This window comes from Larimichthys crocea, chromosome XVI (assembly GCF_000972845.2).
Source record: "Larimichthys crocea isolate SSNF chromosome XVI, L_crocea_2.0, whole genome shotgun sequence".
Taxonomy (NCBI): domain Eukaryota; kingdom Metazoa; phylum Chordata; class Actinopteri; family Sciaenidae; genus Larimichthys; species Larimichthys crocea.
Window position 1 is genome coordinate 7937443 of NC_040026.1, and position 23462 is coordinate 7960904.

At 41.2% G+C, this 23462-nt stretch overlaps 2 protein-coding genes across 3 annotated transcripts; one reads left to right on the top strand and one right to left on the bottom strand.

The window, feature by feature from the left end:
• Positions 1–5313: 5313 nt before the first annotated feature.
• On the top strand, positions 5314–15918 carry atp2a1l (ATPase sarcoplasmic/endoplasmic reticulum Ca2+ transporting 1, like). Of its 2 annotated transcripts, XM_027289612.1 has the most exons (24): positions 5314–5601; positions 6530–6547; positions 6868–6950; positions 7928–8032; positions 8916–9054; positions 9735–9815; positions 9914–9999; positions 10107–10404; positions 10496–10662; positions 10772–10860; positions 10951–11053; positions 11151–11282; positions 11419–11535; positions 11634–11852; positions 11943–12054; positions 12188–12411; positions 12507–12727; positions 12818–13020; positions 13110–13195; positions 13279–13412; positions 13522–13639; positions 13794–13911; positions 14274–14319; positions 15596–15918. In XM_027289612.1, exons 1-23 carry the CDS (start codon positions 5484–5486, stop codon positions 14276–14278), a joined length of 2976 nt encoding a protein of 991 aa, XP_027145413.1. In that variant the 5' UTR covers positions 5314–5483; the 3' UTR covers positions 14279–14319; positions 15596–15918. The 2 variants fall into 2 exon arrangements, with proteins under 2 accessions (XP_027145413.1, XP_010739144.1); XM_010740842.3 differs by lacking the exon at positions 14274–14319.
• Positions 15919–15943: 25 nt separating this feature from the next.
• On the bottom strand, positions 15944–21973 carry sult1st6 (sulfotransferase family 1, cytosolic sulfotransferase 6). The gene is made up of 7 exons (XM_010740841.3): positions 21259–21973; positions 20442–20570; positions 19020–19117; positions 18689–18815; positions 17410–17504; positions 17130–17310; positions 15944–16589 (listed from the first exon to the last, which is right to left on the bottom strand). Exons 1-7 carry the CDS (start codon positions 21440–21442, stop codon positions 16477–16479), a joined length of 927 nt encoding a protein of 308 aa, XP_010739143.1. The 5' UTR covers positions 21443–21973; the 3' UTR covers positions 15944–16476.
• Between the last annotated feature and the right edge of the window lie 1489 nt (positions 21974–23462).

Here is a 23462-nt window from a genome sequence, read left to right on the forward strand (position 1 = left end):
CCTATAATAAAAGATTTATTGCTAGAAAATCATGAATATGTTTTTATAAGGGTGGAATCACCTGAAAATAAGAATAGCTGTGTGTTTGTTACCTTTTATATCTACAGAGGGAGTGGGTCCTCCTCCAGACTCTGTTGTTGCACCGTCATGTTTCTACAGTAGCCCACAAAGGACAAACTAGACACTGGCTCTGGATACGACCTTGTGCAGCCACCGTAGTTCATCCTTCGAACTAGGCAGGAGAATACGTGAATGAGTGTTAAGTTGGTTGCAGTGTGCAACTTCACCTCTAGATGCCATTAAATCCTACACACCGGACCTTTAAGGGATGGAACTGTGTCAGTAGACTTAAAGTGTGGCCTAGAGTTCTCATGGTTTGAGGGCTTGATTTTATCAGACATGAAAGAAGGGAACTCAAATGATTGTGAAGTATTTTTACAACCTAAAAACAACGACTCATGTAAAATTACTCATCCAAAATAATTACTTCAGTCAGTAGCTACTGAAAGAGGAAGATAAAGGTAAATAATTAATTAGTTTTACATATTCATCTATTGATTAGATGTTTAAATGTACACCATGACAATTTTTTTTGTCTTTTTAGTATGCTAATGAAATGTCCATGGCTACATCGACGTCATTAAATGAATAAATGGATCGTGGCAAGACAAATGCAACTAACTAACTAGTGTAGGGGGTAAAAAGTATGCTGCATTAAAACTACTTCAACTAGTAAACCCCTTATGTAACAGATCAAACATTGCAATTTGAATATAAATTCTGCTGTTATGTGAATGCTGAGTCTTCAGCAAACATCTCGTGGATGTCTCTTAAATCTACTGTGCGCTGATTGACTCGAAGCAGCTGTAAGTCAAATCTGCACCGATCTGAGTTACCCAATAAAACGTCTTCCGTCTTTGCCAGTAAATTAACAACACTGGCTTCTAAAAATGCAGAGCCAGCCATGTAAACGACACCCCCATCAGTAAAATGAAAGCCACTTTTGATCAACGGGTTCACTTTCTTCCCGGCTCCCCCGTGGCTTATATAGTACAGCCCTAAGTGTGTGGAATGGTGTGAACAACCAGGAACTCTTTGGGCCTAAAGTACCACATGGATACTGATGACGCTGTGGAGTCAAATGTGACCTCCAACACATCTTCTTTTCTCCCGATAGATGAAATTTAGACTTACGAGCCTGAACTAAAGGTCCAGCATTCTGAAATAAAAAAGCTGCAAAGCTGTCGTGGTGCCAGGCCCAGCAGCACAGTGTCACCTGCTCTATTTATATCTCGTGAGGAATTCTGGATTCAGAGACTCAGCTGCCACTTCTATTATTACTATTAGCTAATGCTGTAACAAGTACCCAGCTAACACCAACACCGTAGCTCCTTTATCCAAAGCCTTATTGCCCAGTACTAATTATGTCCTCACTGTCAATAAAACATGTAGAATTTATGTTTGGGTGCTCTAATTTATTTGGCAAGTGCATAAAGGTTTGCAAGAAATCTCCAGATTGTGAATGCAAGACGGACTTGAAGTCGAGTTAAGATGGTGCTCGGAGCTGGATGGATGATGACAAAAGTATGATGTAGTTCAGCAGGACATCCTGAAATGTGCAACCACCAGAAGGTGCTGTTAATGACAATAACCTTCTTTAGGAAATATGCCCGTCTTTCCTGGCTCCACGGTTTTAAGTGACAAATGTCGCCTTGTCCCTCTCACTTTGCTTGTGCCGTGCAAGTCAGCAGAGACCGACTTAGTTGTGTAAGATAGGCGTGCGTACGGCCGCATTACCGTAGCACTTCACACTTGTGCAGAACTGGGAACGTGTACAGAGTTCACAAGTGGAGGAAGGAGGGCTCAGTGAGTTAAGTCTGCACATGGTGATCCCCCAGCCTGGCACGAGGGCGTGGCATGTTAGCGCCACGGTTATAGCTGCACATGATGGGTGTCCCAGCTTGCAGGGGTTTACACTGTAGTAGTTCCATCACCCGCAGGCTACTGACACTTCAGAGATAGACAGAGGCGGGAGATGGAGGGAGAAACCTTATCCTTCTGGGATATTGAGTTAAATGTCACTGCTCTACCCTGAGGGAGACACTGACAGGCCGACCCCTATCACAGCCCCCAAATCTCAGAGGTCAACGGCTGCACAACAGCTGAGGCCCGGAGAACGGCTGGGTGAAACAGAGATGGGGACACTGGTAGAACAGAATAAGAATAAATGTTTCAGCAACATGTCCGGGAACAAAAAGAAAGTTCACATAACATAAAGATAGTGCCAAATTTGACTTGTAGCTGTTGGGCAAATTATTACTTTAAAGTTAAATGAAGCAGCATATCTACATGTTTGGTTGTCGTGTAGCTATTTTACTAACTGTAGTGTGAATTGTGCACGCTCATCATCACACTAATCATTCTCTTACCATCAAACTAACTCACTATATACATGTACACACAAAATTAAAACTTCAAATAAAAACATGTTATCATATGCAGCCTAAATGTTTATATAATTATCCAAACATTATATAGATTGTACACAGCTTAGTTGGTTTAGTGCCATAAATCTGCTAGTGCTTAAAATATGCATTAAACTATCTGCTCTGGTTGGTTACCACTCTCTTAGATAATGTACTGTACCTTTTGGGAAAGGAATTGACCCCCCTCCAGGAGGCCACGGGGCCAGGGTCAGTTGGCCACCAGCAGCTGATTGGAAACATGAAGGCTGCCACGAAAAACTTTCCTATTTTAGAAATTCCCTGTGTGAGAACAGCAGAAGCTCGTGTTTGTGTTACAAGGAGCTAATAATGTACATACTGTAAATATGCACTCATAGTCTAAACGGTTATTTAACAAGTGTTGCAAATATCTGTGGTTTAGATCACAATAAAACTAACCATGTCCTATATCTATCAACATTTTAAACTAGACAGACTCGCTTACAATCCATGAACGTTCTAGTGACCAGAGGGTCCGTCCTTCAGCCGGGCGACCTGAGTTAAAGCCCCCCTGCTGTCCTTGAGTAAGTTAGTGAGTCTGTTTAAGGGATGCTTTTATTCCTTTATCTATATTTATTTATTCTTTCTGTGCATGCAATGCCAATCACAGGACATCCATTGATATTGTAAAAAGGTACAAATCTTGAAGAAAGCAAACAGGCTTTTTCATATCTGTCATCATAACAGAAAAAAAAACATTTTACATGTGATGAAAATAAATCATATCATGTCAAGAATTAACCATCAACAGTTCTTTAAGCTAGTGCAGGGGCGGTCCCTAAAGCTCACTTTATGGTTGTTCACACCATGATGTGAGTCACTGAGGTCATGTAAATCATTATGTTCACAGGGCAGTTGTGAAAATCATCACTTGAACTATGGTGTAACTTTGTGTGAGCAAAATGCTTTAGAATTTAGGAAACATTTGAGGACCAGATGTGTTGTTATTTAGATGCCCAAATACAGTCAGTGTGCTGCGGGTGTTTTTCTGTCACAACTCCCTGAAGCAATCACAGGACATTGCAGAAGGTCACGTCATTAATATGTCTCAGTAAAGTCATATTTGTCATATTTTATTGTTACTTGTTGAAGTATAGATCTTCAAACTGTCGGTGAATACACTGTATCTCAGAGAAAAAATTCTATTGTCTTTATTTTTGTGTTTCGGCCAAGCAAACTTTGACGGTTTTTTTTTTTTTTTTACATTTTCTCCCCATCAAGTTTGTCGCTGCCGGACACATTATAAGTGCCAGTGACATCCAAATGAAATCTAATAGCGAAACCAATCATCAATGTACAGATGGCTGACACAGAAGGATTTTTTCTTGGAGCAGTTTGACCAAAAATAAACTTTTGAGAATGCAACTTCTTATGCAATAACTGCCATTTTTTTGGAGCAAAGCCTGTTTCATACTAAAAAACAAATTACACCGTGGCAATGCACAAGATAACAACACATGGCAGTAATAAATAGATTGCAGCAAAAATGTGTCCTGTAGCTGTCAATCATGATGAGCAGTGACCACTGCTGTTCTCATGGCATCTTGAATTCCTGTCTACAGAGGACTCTGCACCACCCAGCAGTCTGTTTACTGCGGTTTACTGCTGTTAAAACAAATAATAAATCAACACAGTTGGTGTTTGATGTTATGTTTTATATTGAGTATATTAAGTTTTTACTATATGAAAACTTAGTGGTCTGTTGTTGCCAGAAACACAAAATATTCAGTCAAATAAGAGAGAGAGAATAATCAAAAATCAAGTTACCACACAGATTTTCGGATAATTCAAGTTTTAAAATTCTATGTTCTTACTTGTCAATAACAAATTTCAATGCTCTACATCCACCACAAGAGGCCATTGTGCCTCACTCAATTACAATTTGTGGCTGCATCATGTCGTGCATCCACATAAGCTGTGCCATATTTCCCCGCTGTCTTCTCTTCCTCATAAATAAAGAGAAATAAAACTTGATCCTCCTGGGGCTTTTCCTCTGTGGTGCGATAGGGTGTCAGTCTGGCTGTCCCTTTGAGATTCCTATCCCCTAGCGATCATTCCTCTACTGCACTTTCTTCTGTCTTTTATCATTGGCATGTCTTACTTAACAATGTTTATCATCAAGTCTGGTGTTTCCCTTAGGATAAGTGGTTACTGGCTGTGCAGAGCTTTGGCTAAATATGCACATGTTGGTGATGGTAGATGATGCAGTTCTGATTTCAGGTTTTGATGTGAGAACTCCATGTCTAAATGTGCCGACATGCCTGCCCCACGTTGTCCTTGTAAAGACGCCAGCTAATTCTTGATACTTAATTATTGGTTCACCATGTCCCTTCTTCAGTCTCTCACTCTGTTCACTCCTCTCTCTCTGGCTTGGCCACCTTCCTCAGCAGAAACCAGTTGAGCCGTCACTCAATATGCTCCCCCCTCCTCCTCCACTCTAGATGATCTCCTGTCTCACTCTCTCACCTTCTCCCTTCGTCTTATTCCACTGACCATGCATGTTCCAAAAACAGATCTCATTTTCATCCACAGTGCGACCCCCAACCCCCTCCTTCCCTTAACCCCATGTAGCCCCCTTGCACCACTCTCCTGCATTACCTCCTTTCCAAATCCAAGCCTTGTCCTCAGCCCCTGTCCAAGCCCACCATCTCACCTCCCCATTGCTCCACCTCAAGCCCTACCCGTGACCACCCGACCCCCCCCCCGCACCCCCCCACCCCACCTTGTCCTCTCATGCTGGAATTTGGAGGCGTGTGTCAGTGGGGTGTCCACCAATCCTGAGCCCTTTGCTGGTATAAAACCCTGAACATGTATGCACTTATTCGCTCTTTCTGTCAGACCAGCACTCTTGATAAGGAGGGTGCCACACTTCTAGGTGAGGGTGGTGGACCAAGGGTAAAAACTGCAGAGAACATCCAAGAAGTAAAAGAGCGCGGATAGGTACGGTTAGACGGGAAATCCCTTGTCTATCCAGAAAGGATGGAGAACGCACACACAAAGCCGCCGGGAGATTGCCTGGCTTACTTCGGGGTGAATGAGAACACTGGCCTCTCCCCTAACGAGTTCAAGAAGAACCTGGAGAAGTATGGCTTTAATGGTGAGAGAGCGGGGCATCTGGGAAGGGGTAGGGGGTTGGGGGGCTACTGAAAAAAGAAAGACTCACAAAGTAACTGTTTGGTAACTAGGCCACATAGAGAAACTTCAGTCTTCACAGTTAAAGAAAAGATCTGAGTGTTTGCAATCAACCAGGTACTTTTGCTAGGACAGTTCCTCCAAGTGTTTTCCTGAGTCAACACCAGTGGAGTTGATGGGATACTTGTTGGGTCAGGCTGGGTTGAGTTTTTTGCATGTGATGCTTTTTTAGAGAGGAGTTGCAACAGCTGGTAGAAACCCAGAGACATTGAGAAGCAGAGACTTTGAGGGCTTTGAAGGGCTATTTAAAGATAGCCAAAGAAGATGGCTGGAGAGCGAGAGAGACAGGTGATGGCTCAAGAAGCTTCCTGGGTGATATATGGGGTGGGGGGTTAACAGGAGAGATGGATAATTTTAGGCAGGGTAAAAAGGGGAGGTCCTTAGATGGATTATGACTAAATGACCCGTGATATGATTGCTAATCAATAACCGGTGGAATGGCAAATTAGAGCGCAAAGGCTCTGTAATATGGTATTATAGTTCAAAAGCAGCAACATTCTTGTTTTCGCAGCGATGTCTCTGTTGCCTTGGATCATTTTAATGAGCTGCTGTTAAACATAATGTTTTATTTTGTTTGCAAATTAAGGAATTCGTACTCTGCGTTGAGGGTTAGGAGGTTAGAAGTCAAAGGAAGTTGAAAAGTGTAAAAAAAACACACAGGCCAAAGATCTTCAGGTTCATTGTAACTGTTCTTCCAAAGTTTTGTCGAAAATGCTTCTCAGTGAGCGCCATCTTGCTTTTGTGAGCATTTATCAGTTTAACTAACCATTCTTTCTTCTCTCTTTTCTGTCTTCGCACCCTTTCTCCTCCGTCACCTTTGTGTCCAACTCCAGAGCTGCCCGCTGAGGAGGGTAAGTGTTTATCCTGCCACATTTACAAAATATGTAAAGAACTTCCAGACAGCTGATTTGACCCAGATGGGAAGACTATCGTTAATACTTTAATCTGCCCCTCATCTACAGAAGGGTTGTAATAAAACATGCAGGCTGCCTTTTGATTATATGACACTCACATACTAATGACAGTTTAGATTTTAACCATCATCTTTGGCAACAAAGATCACAAATCCATACTATAAACACTTCCCTTTGCATAATCACATTTATATTTTGTGATAAATTATCCACTGATTCCTATTCATTCTTTATCTCTATGTCTTTGTCTCTCTTAGGTAAGAGCATCTGGGAGCTGATTGTTGAGCAGTTTGAGGACTTGCTTGTCAGGATCTTGCTGCTGGCTGCCTGCATCTCTTTTGTAAGTAAACAAGTGTTAAAAAAAAAGAGAAAGCATCAGTAATTTTAAACTGTGGTTATTTCTGTCATGTTCGTTTTAAACTCAAATAGCAGTAGTAGGATTTGTAGTAGACATAATAGTAGCAACAAATTCCACAAGACGCAGACATCACGTGGGATCAGACACTTCACCTGACCACAAATCAGTTTTCTCACATTTACATTTATGCCACAATAATCTCTGGCTCTTTAAACATTCTCGACTGCCATCTTGTAACAGTTAGTCAATTGCATTCAACTTTAAAAGTGTGCTTCATCACTTCTGTCTGGTCACTTTGTCCAGATAACTTAACCACTCTACCCCTCTATGTATTTTTGAGGACGACAACTTGAGAGGAGGGAGACAGATTGCGAGGGCTTGTAGGAGGTGTATTAATTCCTATGCCCAGCTTTCACCCCTTCGGGCAGCTGTCATGATGGCCTTAGAAGGCGAATATTGAGGAGCCAGTGAGAGATGGGGGTCAGGGAAGTATAGGGGGGCTGAAGGGTAAGGGTTTATTTTAAGGAGAGGAGAAACTGAATCCTTCGGGAAAGGTCAGGCCTGAAGGAAGGAACGAAGGACCTCCACAGACAGAGGGTTGAAGTCGGAAGGAGCATAGAGTTATGGGACACTGAGATCAAGTTTATATCAATTATGTAATTATAATATAACGCACAAAAATACCATCAAAACAGGTGTTAACACATCTATACAATCACCATACCTTTTTTATTTATTTTTACACGTTATTTTCTACTGTGCTATGTGGCATGGCAGCCTGCACAATCCCTAAAAAATGTCTCTTATTATTCAAACTTTACACTTCATATAGTCTTTTCAATCAGGCACAATGCAAATATATAGCACAGTGTTAGTGTATTTGACATACATTGAGCAGAGGTTCATGTTGTTTCTCAGGTCCACTGTCACTGATTTGCTCTGTTCCACTCTGACTTCAGGTGCTGGCCTGGTTCGAGGAAGGTGAGGAGACCGTCACCGCCTTTGTGGAACCCTTTGTCATTCTTCTTATCCTCATCGCTAACGCCGTTGTTGGAGTGTGGCAGGTCAGTGACCAGGCTCGGCACGTTGCGTAATTAGACATGATGACAGAAAGCACACAGGTTCCAGCTAGTGTCATGTTTTCTACACAGACGTGGTTGCACAACTGTAACACTATCACTTTTACAGCTTGGAAGCTCAAAATAGTTAGTGGGCCCTCTAAGGTTGCTGTTATAACAGAGAATAAATCCTAAATAAACAACATTATTCATTTAACTTCAGTTCCAGAGTATGTAGGAACTATTTTAGCACTTATTTGCAGGCTGAGTTTATGTTTTGACTGCAGCGGAGCAGGTGATGGATGATTTACATCATGCAAGTCATGCTGTCCTACATGTATTCCTTTAAGTAATTGGCACTGCTGTCAGGCATCAGTATGCCAACATTGTTATTATCACATCCTCGCCAAGTGTCAAAATCAGCTGCTTCGTTTCTGTTTTTATTCATCGACAAACAGAACTGACTTTGGCAACCTGCTATTGGAACATTCATGCTGTGCGTCCCAGATCAAATTTGATGATCACAGCATGTACTTTTCCCTCACTTTCTATATGAACATGTATATTTATCGGAACAAAAAGACAAAATACAACATTTGGTATCTTCAGATGGAATAGCGCCCATCAGATCATAGATCTGACCTACTCGTGTGTCATCAGTAGGTTGTGTATCAGTGTGCAATGCCTCAAAGCCCACTAGAGGACACTGCGAGTGCCAGGCCAAGGTCAAAATGAGTATGGTTTACATTGAGCCAAGGGTAAACAAGCGTTGACATCAGTTTGTTGTACGTGTGCGTTAGATTTTTTTCATTTTGTTATTTCAGCTGACGCCTCTTTATTTATTTCCGACCTTTTAATGACTGTGTCTTTCCCTCTGTGTGTGACACAGGAGCGTAATGCTGAAGATGCCATCGAGGCTCTCAAGGAGTACGAGCCTGAGATGGGCAAAGTCTACCGTTCTGACAGAAAGAGTGTGCAGATGATCAAGGCCAGAGAAATTGTCCCTGGAGACATTGTGGAGGTGTCCGGTAAGAAATGTTCAAACAAGATTGTTCATTGGTTGGTGTCTCTGTTGACTAAAGGAGAAGTGAGTTACTGTTGAGGGTAAAGACAAACAGACACAAATTCAGGATATTTGTGTCTGGTAAAGGCTGATAGCAAAGCCTTGTGTCTTTTTAAGGCAATGTGAGCATGGCGAGATGGAGTAGCACTGCTGTGAAAACATGCTGACTGGAGGAAAGCAAAATCAGGAGTATAAATACCCTCACTAGCACCTGCCGCACCTCTTCTCCCCTCCCTGCCATTGCCCACTTCTGTTCATTTGTCAGTGTACACCTGTTGCCTCTCTAGCTGGCTGTCCCCACCCCCCGACCATGTGCAGTTTACTTTCATTGGGCCGTGCATGTGTCGGTTTAGGCTCTGTCTCATTATGAAATACAAATGGATTAAGAATAGAAAGTTATTCTAAGCATTTGACTCCAAATTTGGAATAACCTCTTTGTTTAATGAATTCACTTCAATGTCATGGAGGTGCAAAAATAATTAAAAACAAGAAATTTCCTTAGAGAAAGTAGTCTGCAAATAAACACGGCCACCATAGCTGCTTTTATTTAATGTTTTATGAGTAAATAAAAACAATATTTATGCATTCTAAAAATAAAAAAAATAAGGATTTATTTTAATCATGACTTTTCTTTGATTTCCACAGTTGGTGACAAAGTCCCCGCTGACATCAGGATTGTTTCCATCAAGTCCACCACCCTGCGTGTTGACCAGTCCATCCTTACTGGTGAGCTTTCAAGAAAACTTAAATCTGCCTAATGTGTGTTTTTTCTGTCTTTTATCCTTCTGCAGTTTTAAGTTAATTTACTGTTTTGTCTCTCTCAGGTGAGTCTGTCAGTGTGATCAAGCACAATGAGGCTGTTCCTGACCCCAGAGCTGTCAACCAGGACAAGAAGAACATGCTTTTCTCTGTGAGTGCCTTACAAACATCAATATTTTTATTTTTTTCCCCCACTCCTTACCTCATTTTTCTACCAATAACTGTTTTCTTACCTGTCTCTTCTTCTTTTCTCTGTAGGGCACCAACATCGCTGCTGGCAAGGCCATTGGTGTTGCTGTGGCCACCGGAGTCTCCACTGAGATTGGCAAGATCCGTGACCAGATGGTCGCCACCGAGCAGGAGAAGACCCCTCTGCAGGCTAAGCTGGACGAGTTCGGCGAGCAGCTGTCCAAGGTTATCTCCCTGATCTGTGTTGCCGTCTGGGCTATCAACATTGGCCACTTCAACGACCCCGTCCACGGTGGCTCTTGGATCCGTGGTGCCGTCTACTACTTCAAGATTGCTGTCGCTCTGGCTGTGGCTGCCATCCCTGAGGGTAAGGGAAGCACGCCATCAAACTGGAAAGTGACTCTTTGTTCCTCCGCGGCTTGTTCATCACGCTCACAGTTTTCACCAATGTCTCTCAGGTCTGCCCGCTGTCATCACCACCTGTCTGGCCCTTGGTACCCGCCGTATGGCCAAGAAGAACGCCATTGTCAGAAGCCTGCCCTCTGTGGAGACCCTGGGCTGCACCTCCGTCATCTGCTCCGACAAGACTGGCACCCTCACCACCAACCAGATGTGTGTGACCAAGGTGGGTATCAAAAGTTATTCACACTCTAAAAGGAAATTGTGTTGTCGACAGTTTGTCTACAAAACTACCTTGGACACAATTAAAACTTTCTTCCTTTCCTCTGCCACAGATGTTCATTGTCAAGACTGTTGATGGCGACCATGTTGACCTTGATGCCTTCGATATCTCTGGCTCCAAGTACACCCCTGAGGGCGAGGTGTAAGTTGTTTTGTCCTCAATTCAAATCCAGCATCAGTCATAAGTGCACATGATGTACAAGTCTAATTTTTTTGTAATTCTCTGTTTCAGTTCCCAGGGTGGTGCTAAGACCAACTGCAGCGCATACGACGGCCTTGTTGAGCTGGCTACCATCTGCGCCCTGTGCAATGACTCCTCTCTGGACTACAACGAGGTGAAGTCATAAAGACCTGCAGTATATGTACTACTCCAGAACCTTGAGGCCTTTGCACAATTTAACCAATTCTTTCCATCGCCCTTCTTTTCTCCAGAGCAAGAAGATCTACGAGAAGGTTGGTGAGGCTACTGAGACCGCCCTGTCCTGCTTGGTTGAGAAGATGAATGTGTTCAACACCAACGTGAAGAACCTGTCCAGGATTGAGAGAGCCAACGCCTGCTGCACTGTAAGTTTCCTGCTTTTGTTGCCACACGTTTAGGATAATGTGTTGTTGTGTAATGTGTTTAATTAAAGTCAGTTTGTGGTGAAGTGAGTACCTATCCATTTAAAAAAAAAACATTTATCTCTTTGTTCTTCAACAGGTGATCAAGCATCTCATGAAGAAGAACGTCACTCTTGAGTTCTCCCGTGACAGGAAGTCCATGTCTGTGTACTGCACTCCCACCAAGGGTGATGGTGGCGCCAAGATGTTTGTGAAGGTAAGTTTCTGTCTTGCTTTCCTCATTCTCACAGCCTTTGGTCAAACACTCTGAAACATTCAACATAACACAAAACAATCGTCCCATTTTCTCTTCAGGGTGCCCCCGAGGGTGTGATTGACAGGTGCGCATATGTGCGTGTTGGCACCACCCGTGTTCCCCTGACCAATGCCATCAAGGAGAAGATCATGGCTGTTATCAGGGACTGGGGTACCGGCCGTGATACCCTGCGTTGTCTGGCTCTGGCCACCCGTGACACCCCACTGAAGATGGAAGAGATGAACTTCGAGGACTCAACCAAGTTTGCTGATTACGAGGTGAGAACCTGACAGACTTCACAATGAAATATGTGGATACAGCTAGTGAAACCTTTGATTTAAATGACACCATCATGTTTCTCTCCTCAGACTGACCTGACCTTTGTTGGCTGCGTTGGTATGCTGGATCCCCCTCGTAAGGAGGTCACTGGCTCCATTGAGCTGTGCAGGGCTGCTGGAATCCGTGTCATTATGATCACTGGTTAGTAATATGAATGGCGTGAATCATTTGTATCTACAGTATGCAAAGTCTAAAACATTATTCCATGTGGTGCAAAATATTTGTTTTACACGTCAGCAACATCAGACCAAACTTCCGTATCTCTGTATTTCAGGTGACAACAAGGGAACCGCTATCGCTATCTGCCGTCGTATTGGCATCTTCTCCGAGGAAGAGGATGTTTCTGGCAGAGCCTACACCGGACGTGAGTTTGATGATCTGCCTCTTCACGAACAGTCCGAGGCTGTGCGCAGAGCTTGCTGCTTTGCCCGTGTGGAGCCAGCCCACAAGTCCAAGATCGTGGAGTTCCTGCAGGGTTATGATGACATTACTGCTATGGTAAGCATAGTGTACAACCAAAACTTGCCATAATACATGTAGTACTGCATGTGTGGAGTTTGAGAGCGATTTAACATCCTGTTCTCCCACCCCAGACTGGTGATGGTGTGAACGATGCCCCTGCCCTGAAGAAGGCCGAGATCGGCATCGCCATGGGCTCTGGCACTGCCGTTGCCAAGTCTGCCTCTGAGATGGTCCTGGCTGACGACAACTTCTCTTCCATTGTGGCTGCTGTTGAGGAGGGCAGAGCTATCTACAACAACATGAAGCAGTTTATCCGCTACCTCATCTCCTCCAACGTCGGTGAGGTCGTTTGGTGAGTGGCGTAACATATTTACGCTCTGATCCACACTTAAACGCCATCTTCCTTTCTGTGTCTAACCACGGCTCTCAACGCTCTCAACAGTATCTTCCTGACTGCTGCTCTGGGTCTGCCCGAGGCTCTGATCCCCGTCCAGCTGCTGTGGGTCAACCTGGTTACTGATGGTCTGCCCGCCACTGCTCTGGGCTTCAACCCCCCAGATCTGGACATCATGGGCAAGCCCCCACGTTCCCCCAAGGAGCCCCTGATCTCTGGCTGGCTGTTCTTCAGATACATGGCTATTGGTGGTATGTAGAACTGAATTTGTGTGTTTCAGATTTTGTTTAAATGCAGAAAAAACACTTGCCTACACTGATGCCGTTACCTTTTCTTCCAGGATACGTCGGTGCCGCCACTGTTGGTGGTGCTGCCTGGTGGTTCTTGTACGATACCACTGGCCCCCAGGTCACCTACTACCAGCTGGTAAATAACTGTCTCTCTTTCATTTTGTCCTTCACAAACATTCACATGCAGACAGTGAATAATCTCACCTTTCCTCTGTGCAGTCCCACTTCATGCAGTGCCACGATGAGAACGAGGACTTCGCCGGCCTTGACTGCGAGATCTTTGAGGCTTGTGCTCCCATGACCATGGCTCTGTCCGTGCTGGTCACCATTGAGATGTGCAACGCTCTCAACAGGTAATTTATTTTGAAATGACAATAGATTGGGCCACGAGTTCTGCTTTTAATGAAACACCTTAGGTAGCACAGACATTTATACTCAGAATTTCCTTTTTTCTTCTTCAAGCTTGTCTGAGAACCAGTCTCTGGTGCGCATGCCCCCATGGAGCAACTTCTGGCTGCTCTCTGCCATGACCCTCTCCATGTCCCTGCACTTCATGATCATCTATGTTGATCCTCTGCCCGTAAGTCAGACACCAGTGCTCCCTACAGTTTGATTTAAGAGCTGCGTGTGTGAATCTCCCGGTTCTAAAGATTTTATTGAAGTATCGTCCTAGTTTTTGTTGTAGTTGCTTTCCACTGTAGTTTCTGACTCCCACTCTTTTCCTCCCTCACCAGATGATCTTCAAGTTGACTCATCTGAGCACAGATCAGTGGATGGTAGTCCTGAAGCTTTCCTTCCCTGTCATCCTCATTGATGAAGTGCTGAAGTTCTTCGCCCGCAACTATGTTGAGAGTAAGTAGCCTTGCAGTTTGGCACGTTCATTCTAACATATTAAAAAAAACAATGATGTACCTTATTTCCTAAAAAATGTAAATCAGTTTGAATCACTTTTGATTCAAACTTTTGATTTGAAGCTGTAATATAATTTGAATGTAATAGTGTCATCTTCGTTTTTTTGTTTTTTTTTGCTAATTCTTCATTAATATTTTAACTTGTAATCTTCCTTCATCCTGTCATTTCATCTCTTCATCTTTCTGTGAATCATCATAAGTTCCTAATGCCTGTTTCATAATGCCTTGATAATCATTCATCTCTCTCTCCTCTCCTATCTCCATCCATCATTAACTTACTTAACTCTTTTTATTGATTTACAGACTAAATTCAGTCAACCCACCAACTTTAGCCTGTAACTAAAGCAAGGTATACTGTCACTATCACTGTGTGGTTTGTTGGTTTTGTTATGTTGCGTACGTTCCTACTGTATTTCTGATGACTCTCCTGTTGATGTGGAACTCTGGGTTCTCCCTGCTACATAACGATGTAATTTAAAAAAAATTTATCCAACATCTGCCACAAATTGGACAAGGTGGCACGATGACTAACAAACGGGGAGATCTCTTAGTACTGCTGTCCTCCTTTGAGCTCTCTGTTTATTGTCATTTCTGATGTTGTACCGCCTCAGATGGTAAGTTAATCATCTCTGAGCTGCTGCTGTCAGTGTCAGTTGTTTCTGTCACTTTAAATGGTCGGTGTCCCACAAAACACTTTATTTTAACCCTCCCATTTAGGATTAATAAGCAGCACATACATACACTGAGAAACATATTATATTGTAGTTGTAAGCAGATAAAAACTTTTCAAGTGTTTGATGTAGTTATCAACAGATTTAACTGTTTACCTGTGAAGCAACCATAACTGGATATTGATAAAGTAGAATAGTATAAGTAGATAGTGAATGACTACATAATACATCACAGTTGTAATTATCTAAGATATGTCTTAGGAGAAGTTAGAGTATATTTGAAAATAATGTACATTAATTAAAACATAAAATATCTTTATATTGGCTTGTAACTACACTATAATGTGTTTAGAGTTTATTATATGTTTGCATACAGCTTATAAACGTCGTGCCATGCTGTTCATACAAATCAAATAGTTCTTGCTGGAAAATTGTGTTTTCTGTAGAGGAATCTAATTTTATTCCATTTATTCCATTAAACTTACTCTTTATTTTCACTTTGAGGGCCGGGTAGTTACAGTTTATCCCATTTAATGATCTTTATCACTGGGATTAAATTCCATCCTGTGAATAACACCCTACCTCCCAAAAAGTTAAAAGTACTCTGTAGCTCTAAATTTGAAATTTCCCAGACTAGTTTGACCCAGGCCTGAGCTCTTTACATGTTCCTCTCATGTAAACACAACAATAGTATTGCATTGCTCCTCAACTGCTGCCTGCAGTTAAAAAGCAAAATGGCTTCCTGCTGTTCCACTACTGGCAGTAGCTTGCAGTAGTAGACAAGCGTCGGCTAAATGACTAAATGTAAATGTAAATGTTGATGGCATCATGCTTTTTTATTTGTGCGTTTAGTTCCAACGCGTTTGTTTAATTTGTCAAATGGGTCATTGTGTCATTGTGTTTCCATTTCTGAAATATTTTTCCCCTTTATGATATCAATTTTCTCTTCACCAGGTACAGAAGCTAAATAGACATGTAGAAGAGGATCTTAAGGGTTGGAGAGAAAGAGGCGGCGAAGAGAGGAAGGAGGATCAAAACCAAAGAAGGGAGTTTCTAGTGAGCCAACCAGTAGAAGAGAGGAGAAAACACAGGAAAATGTACAAAAAAATATATAAAAAAGAAAACAAAAAATCTACATAAACATAGCCTCTATATGGGGAAGGAGATTGAATTAAAATGAGGGGTAGTCTGTCCCTGTCGATAAAGTATTAAAATATTTAAGATTTTATTCTAAGAAATAAAGTATGTATTAAAAGTGATTTTTTGTTAAACTTGGATATCCTCAGCTGTTGTGTTTTTGTGTCCTCTGTCCATTTTCATATGATTGACTTTCCAGCTCATTATTTTTATTCTAGCCTTTGTTGCTCGTGTCTCGTGCAGCCTCCCTGCTTTGGCTGGGCTCTGTACAGTGTGGTGTAGGGTTGCAAAATGACTTCATATGGGCAGAAACACCACATGCCTCCAGCTGCCAGCGCTCTCTATAGGCTCTATGCAGTCAGTAGACTCTGTTGGAGGTCTCATGACATAAAATGGGCATGTCCACTCAGTCACAACACTTTTGGTCTTATATATTGTTTACTTGATAAGCTGCAATAAAGTGATGATTACAAACTAATGTGTTTGTATTGTGGAGCACATTTGTATTGATCATTTAATGGTTCTTCGTATCCACACATTAGGTGATTACAGTGATTACAGTGAGTCAAACAAATTCATCTTCAATCATTTGGTTTTTAGCTCAGGTCAAATATTCAGACAGCATTTCTGCCCTCACAGTGTCAGTTTATCAGTCTTTGGTTTGCAGAGCTGCATCAATTTGTAAATCCCAAAATCCATTAGATGAGGGTCCTGAATGGTATGTTGACATCTTTCATTTGCTCTTCATAATCTTCATCAAACATCTTTGATTGCTCGGGTGTGAAATGGTTTGTCCAATCACCTACTTCACCTGTAAAGAAAGAAAATACAGAACAATGATTTATAAATTCACAACATGTTGTAACTAGAAGGTTCTTAAAATTATTATTATTTTCCCTAAAAACATCAACTTGTTGAACATTGAACTTTTTTTTGATTTCACAATTAATAAGCCAATAATTTTCTGATTATTTGATTCACAAAATGTCAGAGAAATGCCCATCATTATTGATAATACTACAAAATTAGAAAAACAACAACAAAGACAACAAATTAGGGACTTGAATAATTATTTAAAAGATAAGACAAATTACAGAGGCAAAGGCAAGGGAGCCAGGAACCTCTAGGGGGCGCTACTGTACTGTACAAAGTGAAGTTTGACAGAATGATTGATTGAACTGTTTTATTATAAGACACTGATAGAGTTTTGTCAGTCCTCCTCTCTGTGTGCTGTGAGTGAGATGAGATGTGACACTGTAAATCACTCAATCCACATCACTCATCCAACATTTGAAACCTAGAGCTGTGATGATTTGAATCTTTTGGACAAGACTAAAGCAGATTGAAGCACCTTTTCTCATGAAGGGTGAGATGGAGTGATCAAAAACAGGTGCTGGGACGCAGGAATAGTTGGCCATCGGGTTCTCCTTCATGTTCTTAAATGACGTGAGCTCCACAATTTTATTGATGACCTCATCGGAGACTGACAAGTCCATGTACTTCATGATGCGCTCCACTTCACGCCGAGGATTCTTGGGGGAGTAAACATGATGACAGGAGTTTTGCACAACATACTTACTTACTTACTTGTAATACTGTATGTTATAGAAAGGTCCACGGGTTCTCCTTACCTCTTTCATGTCTTCATAGAAGAGATAAAGGATATTCCTCTTCTCTCTCTCCACCCAGTAACCTTTCACATGGTCATACCAGGAGCCCCATGACACTGCATAAAATTCAAGGAACTTTAAAGGAAACATTACTCCCAAACAACATTATGTAAATCATCCATCGTTTCTTAAATCTTGTTTACAGTCCACATAGTAGGTGGTGGAAAATGCCTTAATAGGATTGTTAGTGAGACAATTGTGTTATAAAAAAAATAGGATTACACACTTCTCTTTATTGATGTTTTACCGAAACTGGCAGGGTAAGGTAAAGTTCAGGTTAATGTATAAATAGAGGGATTCCAGAACAGAACAATGGTCAGAAACAGGTCAGAGAGGTGACATCTTGATTGGGGACATACTGGCTACGTCATTAGGGGATATGTTGAAGAAAACTGTTTAGAAGCTTTATATGCAAATTGTCTGTTGACAATTTACAGGGGTTGAGACAGCCCATTTTTAGAATATGTATAAGAACCAACTGTCAGAGCTCCTCAGTGAGCCTTTTTCGTAACAACTTGCAATTAATGATTACTCTACCAGCACGTACCAGGAAAATATCTGGCTCTTTAGTTGCTAAAGGCTCCACTATGTTAAACAGATCTGAAAAAAGCTACCTGATGCAACAAAAAATGGCGATATGAACCAAAAACAATAAAGTTGCTGTTGGAAAAAAACAAAACAACGAGCTGAAAGAGGCAAAAAATGTTCTGCAGAACTTCAGCTTATCTCTAAATTTACTGCTACTATTTCACAAATCTGGCAACCCAAAAGATGTTACAACTTATAAACAGCCGTATCACACAAGTTTGATATACTTCCTAAAACCTGAGCTTTTGCAAAGGGTTCTCAATTATACAAAAAACAATATACATATATTAAAGTCTCAGCACAGAAACCCTGAAAATGCCTATGTAGCAGCTGGTTTATTGATGGAAATTAGACACCAAAGAAGTATAAAAATACACCAGTTGAAAATCTGAAGGAACAGACTGGCATTACCATCACGTTACAGCAGGGTGCTGCTAATTTTGTCATAGTCATCATGGGAGAAACTCATTTCTCTAAGGTGCATTTCACTTCTTTTTTTTTTTTTATGTTTTCATGGTTAGCAAAAATACACTAAAACCTCTGGCTGGAAGAAAAGATAAACAAACAAACCAAAGCTGGTTAGACGCTTTGTCTAACAGATAAAATTGTTTAATTGGGGGTAAAATGACTCTCAGGAATGTTATCTACTTACATTGTCCTCGCATGAACTTTTCGATGTAGCCGTCCCAGGGCCCTGGCTCAGGTTGAGTCAGATTCATACGATCAAAGTGGTAGTAGCTCACCATGTTGTCTTTGGCATTGCGTGCCACATAGATCACCTATGGCGGGGTAATATATAAAAAGGGATTTAAAAGAACAATAAAGAGAATGGATAAGCAGTTGTATTGCATTGTATTATTCACCTCTTACCTAATTTACGTGCATTGTATCACAAACCTTTTACCCTATTAACATCATTTACTCTTCAGTGTGCTTAAAATTCACTGCAGGATTTTGCTCTCAGGTGACACATCGAGTCTCACCTTGCACTTGTTTTCCCAAAATCCAGGAGGCACCAACTGAAAAGGAAGATGTGTCTTTATAACTCTTGGTGGATCCCTAGTCTTCAGAAGATCAAGACCTAAAATATGAGTTCAGGGAAAAGAACATATACATATGAAAGAGTTGCAACACATGCCATGTTATGCTTATATATATCCCACTCTATCTAATTCACCAACTTTGTAATTTCCTATTCCAGTTACTTTTTGAGAGCAAATATCTGGCAAGTAAAACATAGCACAGACATCCGCCCACCTGGAATACAAATATGCAGGTTACATCATCAGGGTGTAACTAGAGTGGACTGGCTGTATGGCAACAAACCACAGACACAATATTGCCAGAGCCACCACACTGAGCTTCACAACAGCTCTTCAGGGTGACGTCACAGATACAAAGTCCATGTTTTTTATTGTCTATGGCAGGGGTGCCCAAACTGTTCCACAAAGGGCCGGTGTGGCTGCAGGTTTTCCTTCCAACCAACCAACCAACCAACCAAGAGCACACAGTTTGACCAATCAACTCTTTGAAGACTGAGATCAGTTGATTAAATAAGTCAAGTCTGGTGTGCGGCTGTTTGGTTGGAAGGAAAACCTGCAGCCACACCGGCCCTTTGTGGAACAGTTTAGGCACCTCTGGTCTATGGTGACCACAAGACCCCAGGAAGTCACTAGTCCTGGCCAAGATGCTTTTGTTTTGTACAGATGATATAATATGGTGAGTAGGGTTTAGAGGTGGTGGTCGGAATACTTTGTTACCATTTATTTGGACAAAGTTAAGCCAGCTGCTTCTTCCTGTTTCCAGTTTTCTTTATGTGAAGATAAATCGTTGCTGGCTGTCAAAATGTGATACTGTTTCTTTAAGTCTAAGCTGCTTCCCTCAACCCCATAGGCAGCCACTTCTAGGAAAATAACTGATAAACCAAATGACCGCTGCCCAGCACCAAACAGCAGAATGACAAAGTTAACGATTAGCTAAATACAAAAACAGTTAAACAGAATCATGTTGGAAAGTGTTTGTACAAGAGGTGTTCAGAAGTGAATTTTCTATGGTTAAATACACCCATTTACTTATTCTGATATCTTTTTTGCAGTTTGTCCTCTTATGTGAAAATCTACATTGACTTTTTGATTGTTTTGTTTTTTTCACCCATGGAAACTGCAGTCTTTACACGGTGCCAAATTTAATCCGTCACTCAGGCAATTTGGCACTGAAGGAAATGTTTATGGGTTAATAGCTTATTGACCCTGATTCAGGCTGAAGAAACAGGCAGTTATGAAAACATTCTTCCAGGAAAATGGATTTGTGTGTTCTGACATTGCTGACACAAAATGCACTCGAGGTTAGTATTTTAGTAGTAGTAGTTAGTATTTAGTAGTATGTATGTAAACTTGTATACACACCTGAGGGGATGGGTGGGGGGGAGCATATCTCTAGGAAAGGAATGCGGACTGGTGTCGGGGCTCGTTTGCAGACCTCGGCATCTCCGTTGTGAAGAAGCAGGTCAACTATCTCCTGGGTCCATGTGGTCCCTTATGTCCCCAAAACACAAATGAACACTGAGTTGAATGAATAGAATATATTCCACGTTTTGAATCTAACCAGATTTGAGGAGAAATCCCAATCTAAACTTGCACCAAAATGACCAACACATTAACTCAAGCCCTCAAGAAAAGCTCAAAAACTTTCTGTTAGTTTTGTTCATACTTATATCTTAGCATGTTCTCATCAAGCCCACTTATTGAGCCCATTACTGTTTATTCTACCACCTATTCTATTACTGTTTATTTACCACCATGCACATGTACATGACTCTGCATTTTGCTTCTTTTTGCACTTCTGGTCAGATGCTGAACTGTATATTGTTGTTCTGCAATAAAATGAAAGTTGAATCCAAACTAATTTTACAGATATTTCATATATGACCCACTTGGAGGGTGTTAGTTTTAGTATAGTATTATATTATTATATCATTATGCACCATATTTTAGATATGATTATCACTCAATGTATGCAACAAAATATCTTCAACTGATATAAAGAAAGTATACAAAAAATGAAAATGAATGAAAGTAAAAAATACATCAAATTATCAAATTTGTACTAGTGTAAATGTGCCTAGTTCTCTGAAATGGACAGTAACAGAGCTTCAATAAAAATACATGCACACACAAGAACATTTTATGTCCAAAACTGATCTGGAAGCAGCTGTTTCAATACCTGCTTTGGGGTAGGTGGCGATGAGCAGGTCTGAGGGGTCAGGACAGAAAGCCCAGATGGAGTCCCAGCTATTGGCGATGTAGCTCATGAGAGGAACTCCTCTGATCGGGATGAGAGGAAAGCGAGTGATGGAGGCACCGGCCTTTTCAATAGCCTCGCTGTAGGTCAAGTCTTCCTTTGACATGGCTGACACTGTCAAAAGTTTACTTGAAGAAAATCAAAAACTGGAAGGCAAAATGTTGTCTGTGAAATGGTTCAAGTGAGACCAGTAAAGTGGTTTTCTCTTGGATGTCCTGTCTTCTGCAGCTCCTCCCTCAGATGGCACAGTTGATTTGCTTTTGTACACTATAAATTCCAAACTGTGCAAATCTCTTCCCGCTTGATTGTCAGGCCCACAGTCACTGTGTATACATCCTCATTAGTCTTTCTTTATCTCCTCCTTATGTCCTTAACTGCTGCGTCCAGGTTTCCTCTCTTCTTTGTCAGACTAAATCCAAAAACAATCCTTCCTGAAGTCCCAGCTGAAGCCTGAATGCTTCAGTGACTCTAAAATGTGTTTCTTTTCTCCCTCTTTCTATCTTTGTAACTTGGCTTGTCTGAGTGCTTGTACCAGGTCCTTGTCTATCTGCAATGACTGAAAAATTGCACAGACAGGACCTACACTAAAGTGCCCTTACGTAACATTCCAAGTTACGTATGAATTCCACTTTTGCTCCCAATACCATCCTGTGCTTCTGTAATGTGAGGAAGGAACAAGGGCGGGTCTTAAAAGCGCTCTACACACACCACAGAGAGGCAAACTATAATCACACACAGAGAAGAACGACAGGGGCTGAATGAAAACAGTTTCACACATGCTGTTTCGTGTTTTTTGCTCTCTTGCCAAAGAATATATTTGTATCACAGTGAGAGGCTTCAATTTCTTTATTAAAAATAAAAACGAACTTTTTTGGGAGAGATTGCAGAAACAGATCTTTGGACACAACAGGAAACAGGACACAAATGTTTAAAGTCAAACCTAAACGCAGTAAAAGATTCAGATTCACAGGCTCCTGTTCTGTATGCTGAGTTTAACCAGAAACAGATGTTTAGGATTTACATTCCAGGATTTCCACACTCAATATCCTGCGAACAGCAGAAACAATATTTTCACTGAAAATAAGCCCAGCTTGACTGTTTCACATACAATGACGCATTCAACAATCGACAGAGTCCTCTTTATAATTCAAAGGACTCTTTGAAAACCTGTCTGCACAAACCCATTGTTAAAGATATTTCAAGCGAAAGAAGAAAAACAGAACGTTTAGACTTAAATGTGAACGTAGATTAGAGGGTACACAGTGTCCTGGTGTTCAGCTTTAACAGAACAGTAATGACGTGAAATTACAAGAGTTTTGTAAGAAGAATGAGCAAGTGAGATAACATGACCACATAAAGCTTTCTTCACTTCACTGAATCATGAGTTTGTTTGAGGATAAAGTACAAAAGGCAGGTTTTATAACGTTAGGTTTAGAGTTTATGCAGCATTTACATCAGCATCCTCTAGTTGACTGATTAAGAATTACTCTGCTTTATTGTTGCTCTGGCTCAGTTATTTCACTAATTATTTTACATTTCTTCTTCTTCTTTTTTTTTAAACATAATGACTGTTTTATTTACTTAAATTGAAAACTGTTAAGTGCCACACAAAACCAAAAGAGTAACTCTCGTACAGACAGACCTAACACTGCACTCACTGCTGTGACTGATGTGCTTTTAGCTTATATGAATCTTCTACAGATACGTGAAAACCTTTGTTTCCAACCAGTAGTCCCAGACCTGAGAGATACCAACACACAGAAAATAAATGTAGATTAATTCTTCAAAGTGAATGGAGAGGTTTTAATTATTTCATATACATTATTCCATCTGCACTATATACATTTTTATATTGTTTATTTCATTTGTGGTAGCTATATCTTTACTGAGTGATAAATGCACATATCCTCATACTGTCTGTCATAAAAAAAATCAGGGTTACACAGCTATTTAGATGTTTTAACTTATACGATGTTTGTTCCTATTTTTTACATGTCTTGAGGGCACTTCCCTTTATTGCTGTTTTACTGAGACTGGCAGGGTAAGGTAAAGTTCAGGTTAATGTATAAATAGAGGGATTCCAGAACAGAACAATGGTCAGAGAGGTAACATCTAGATTGGGGACA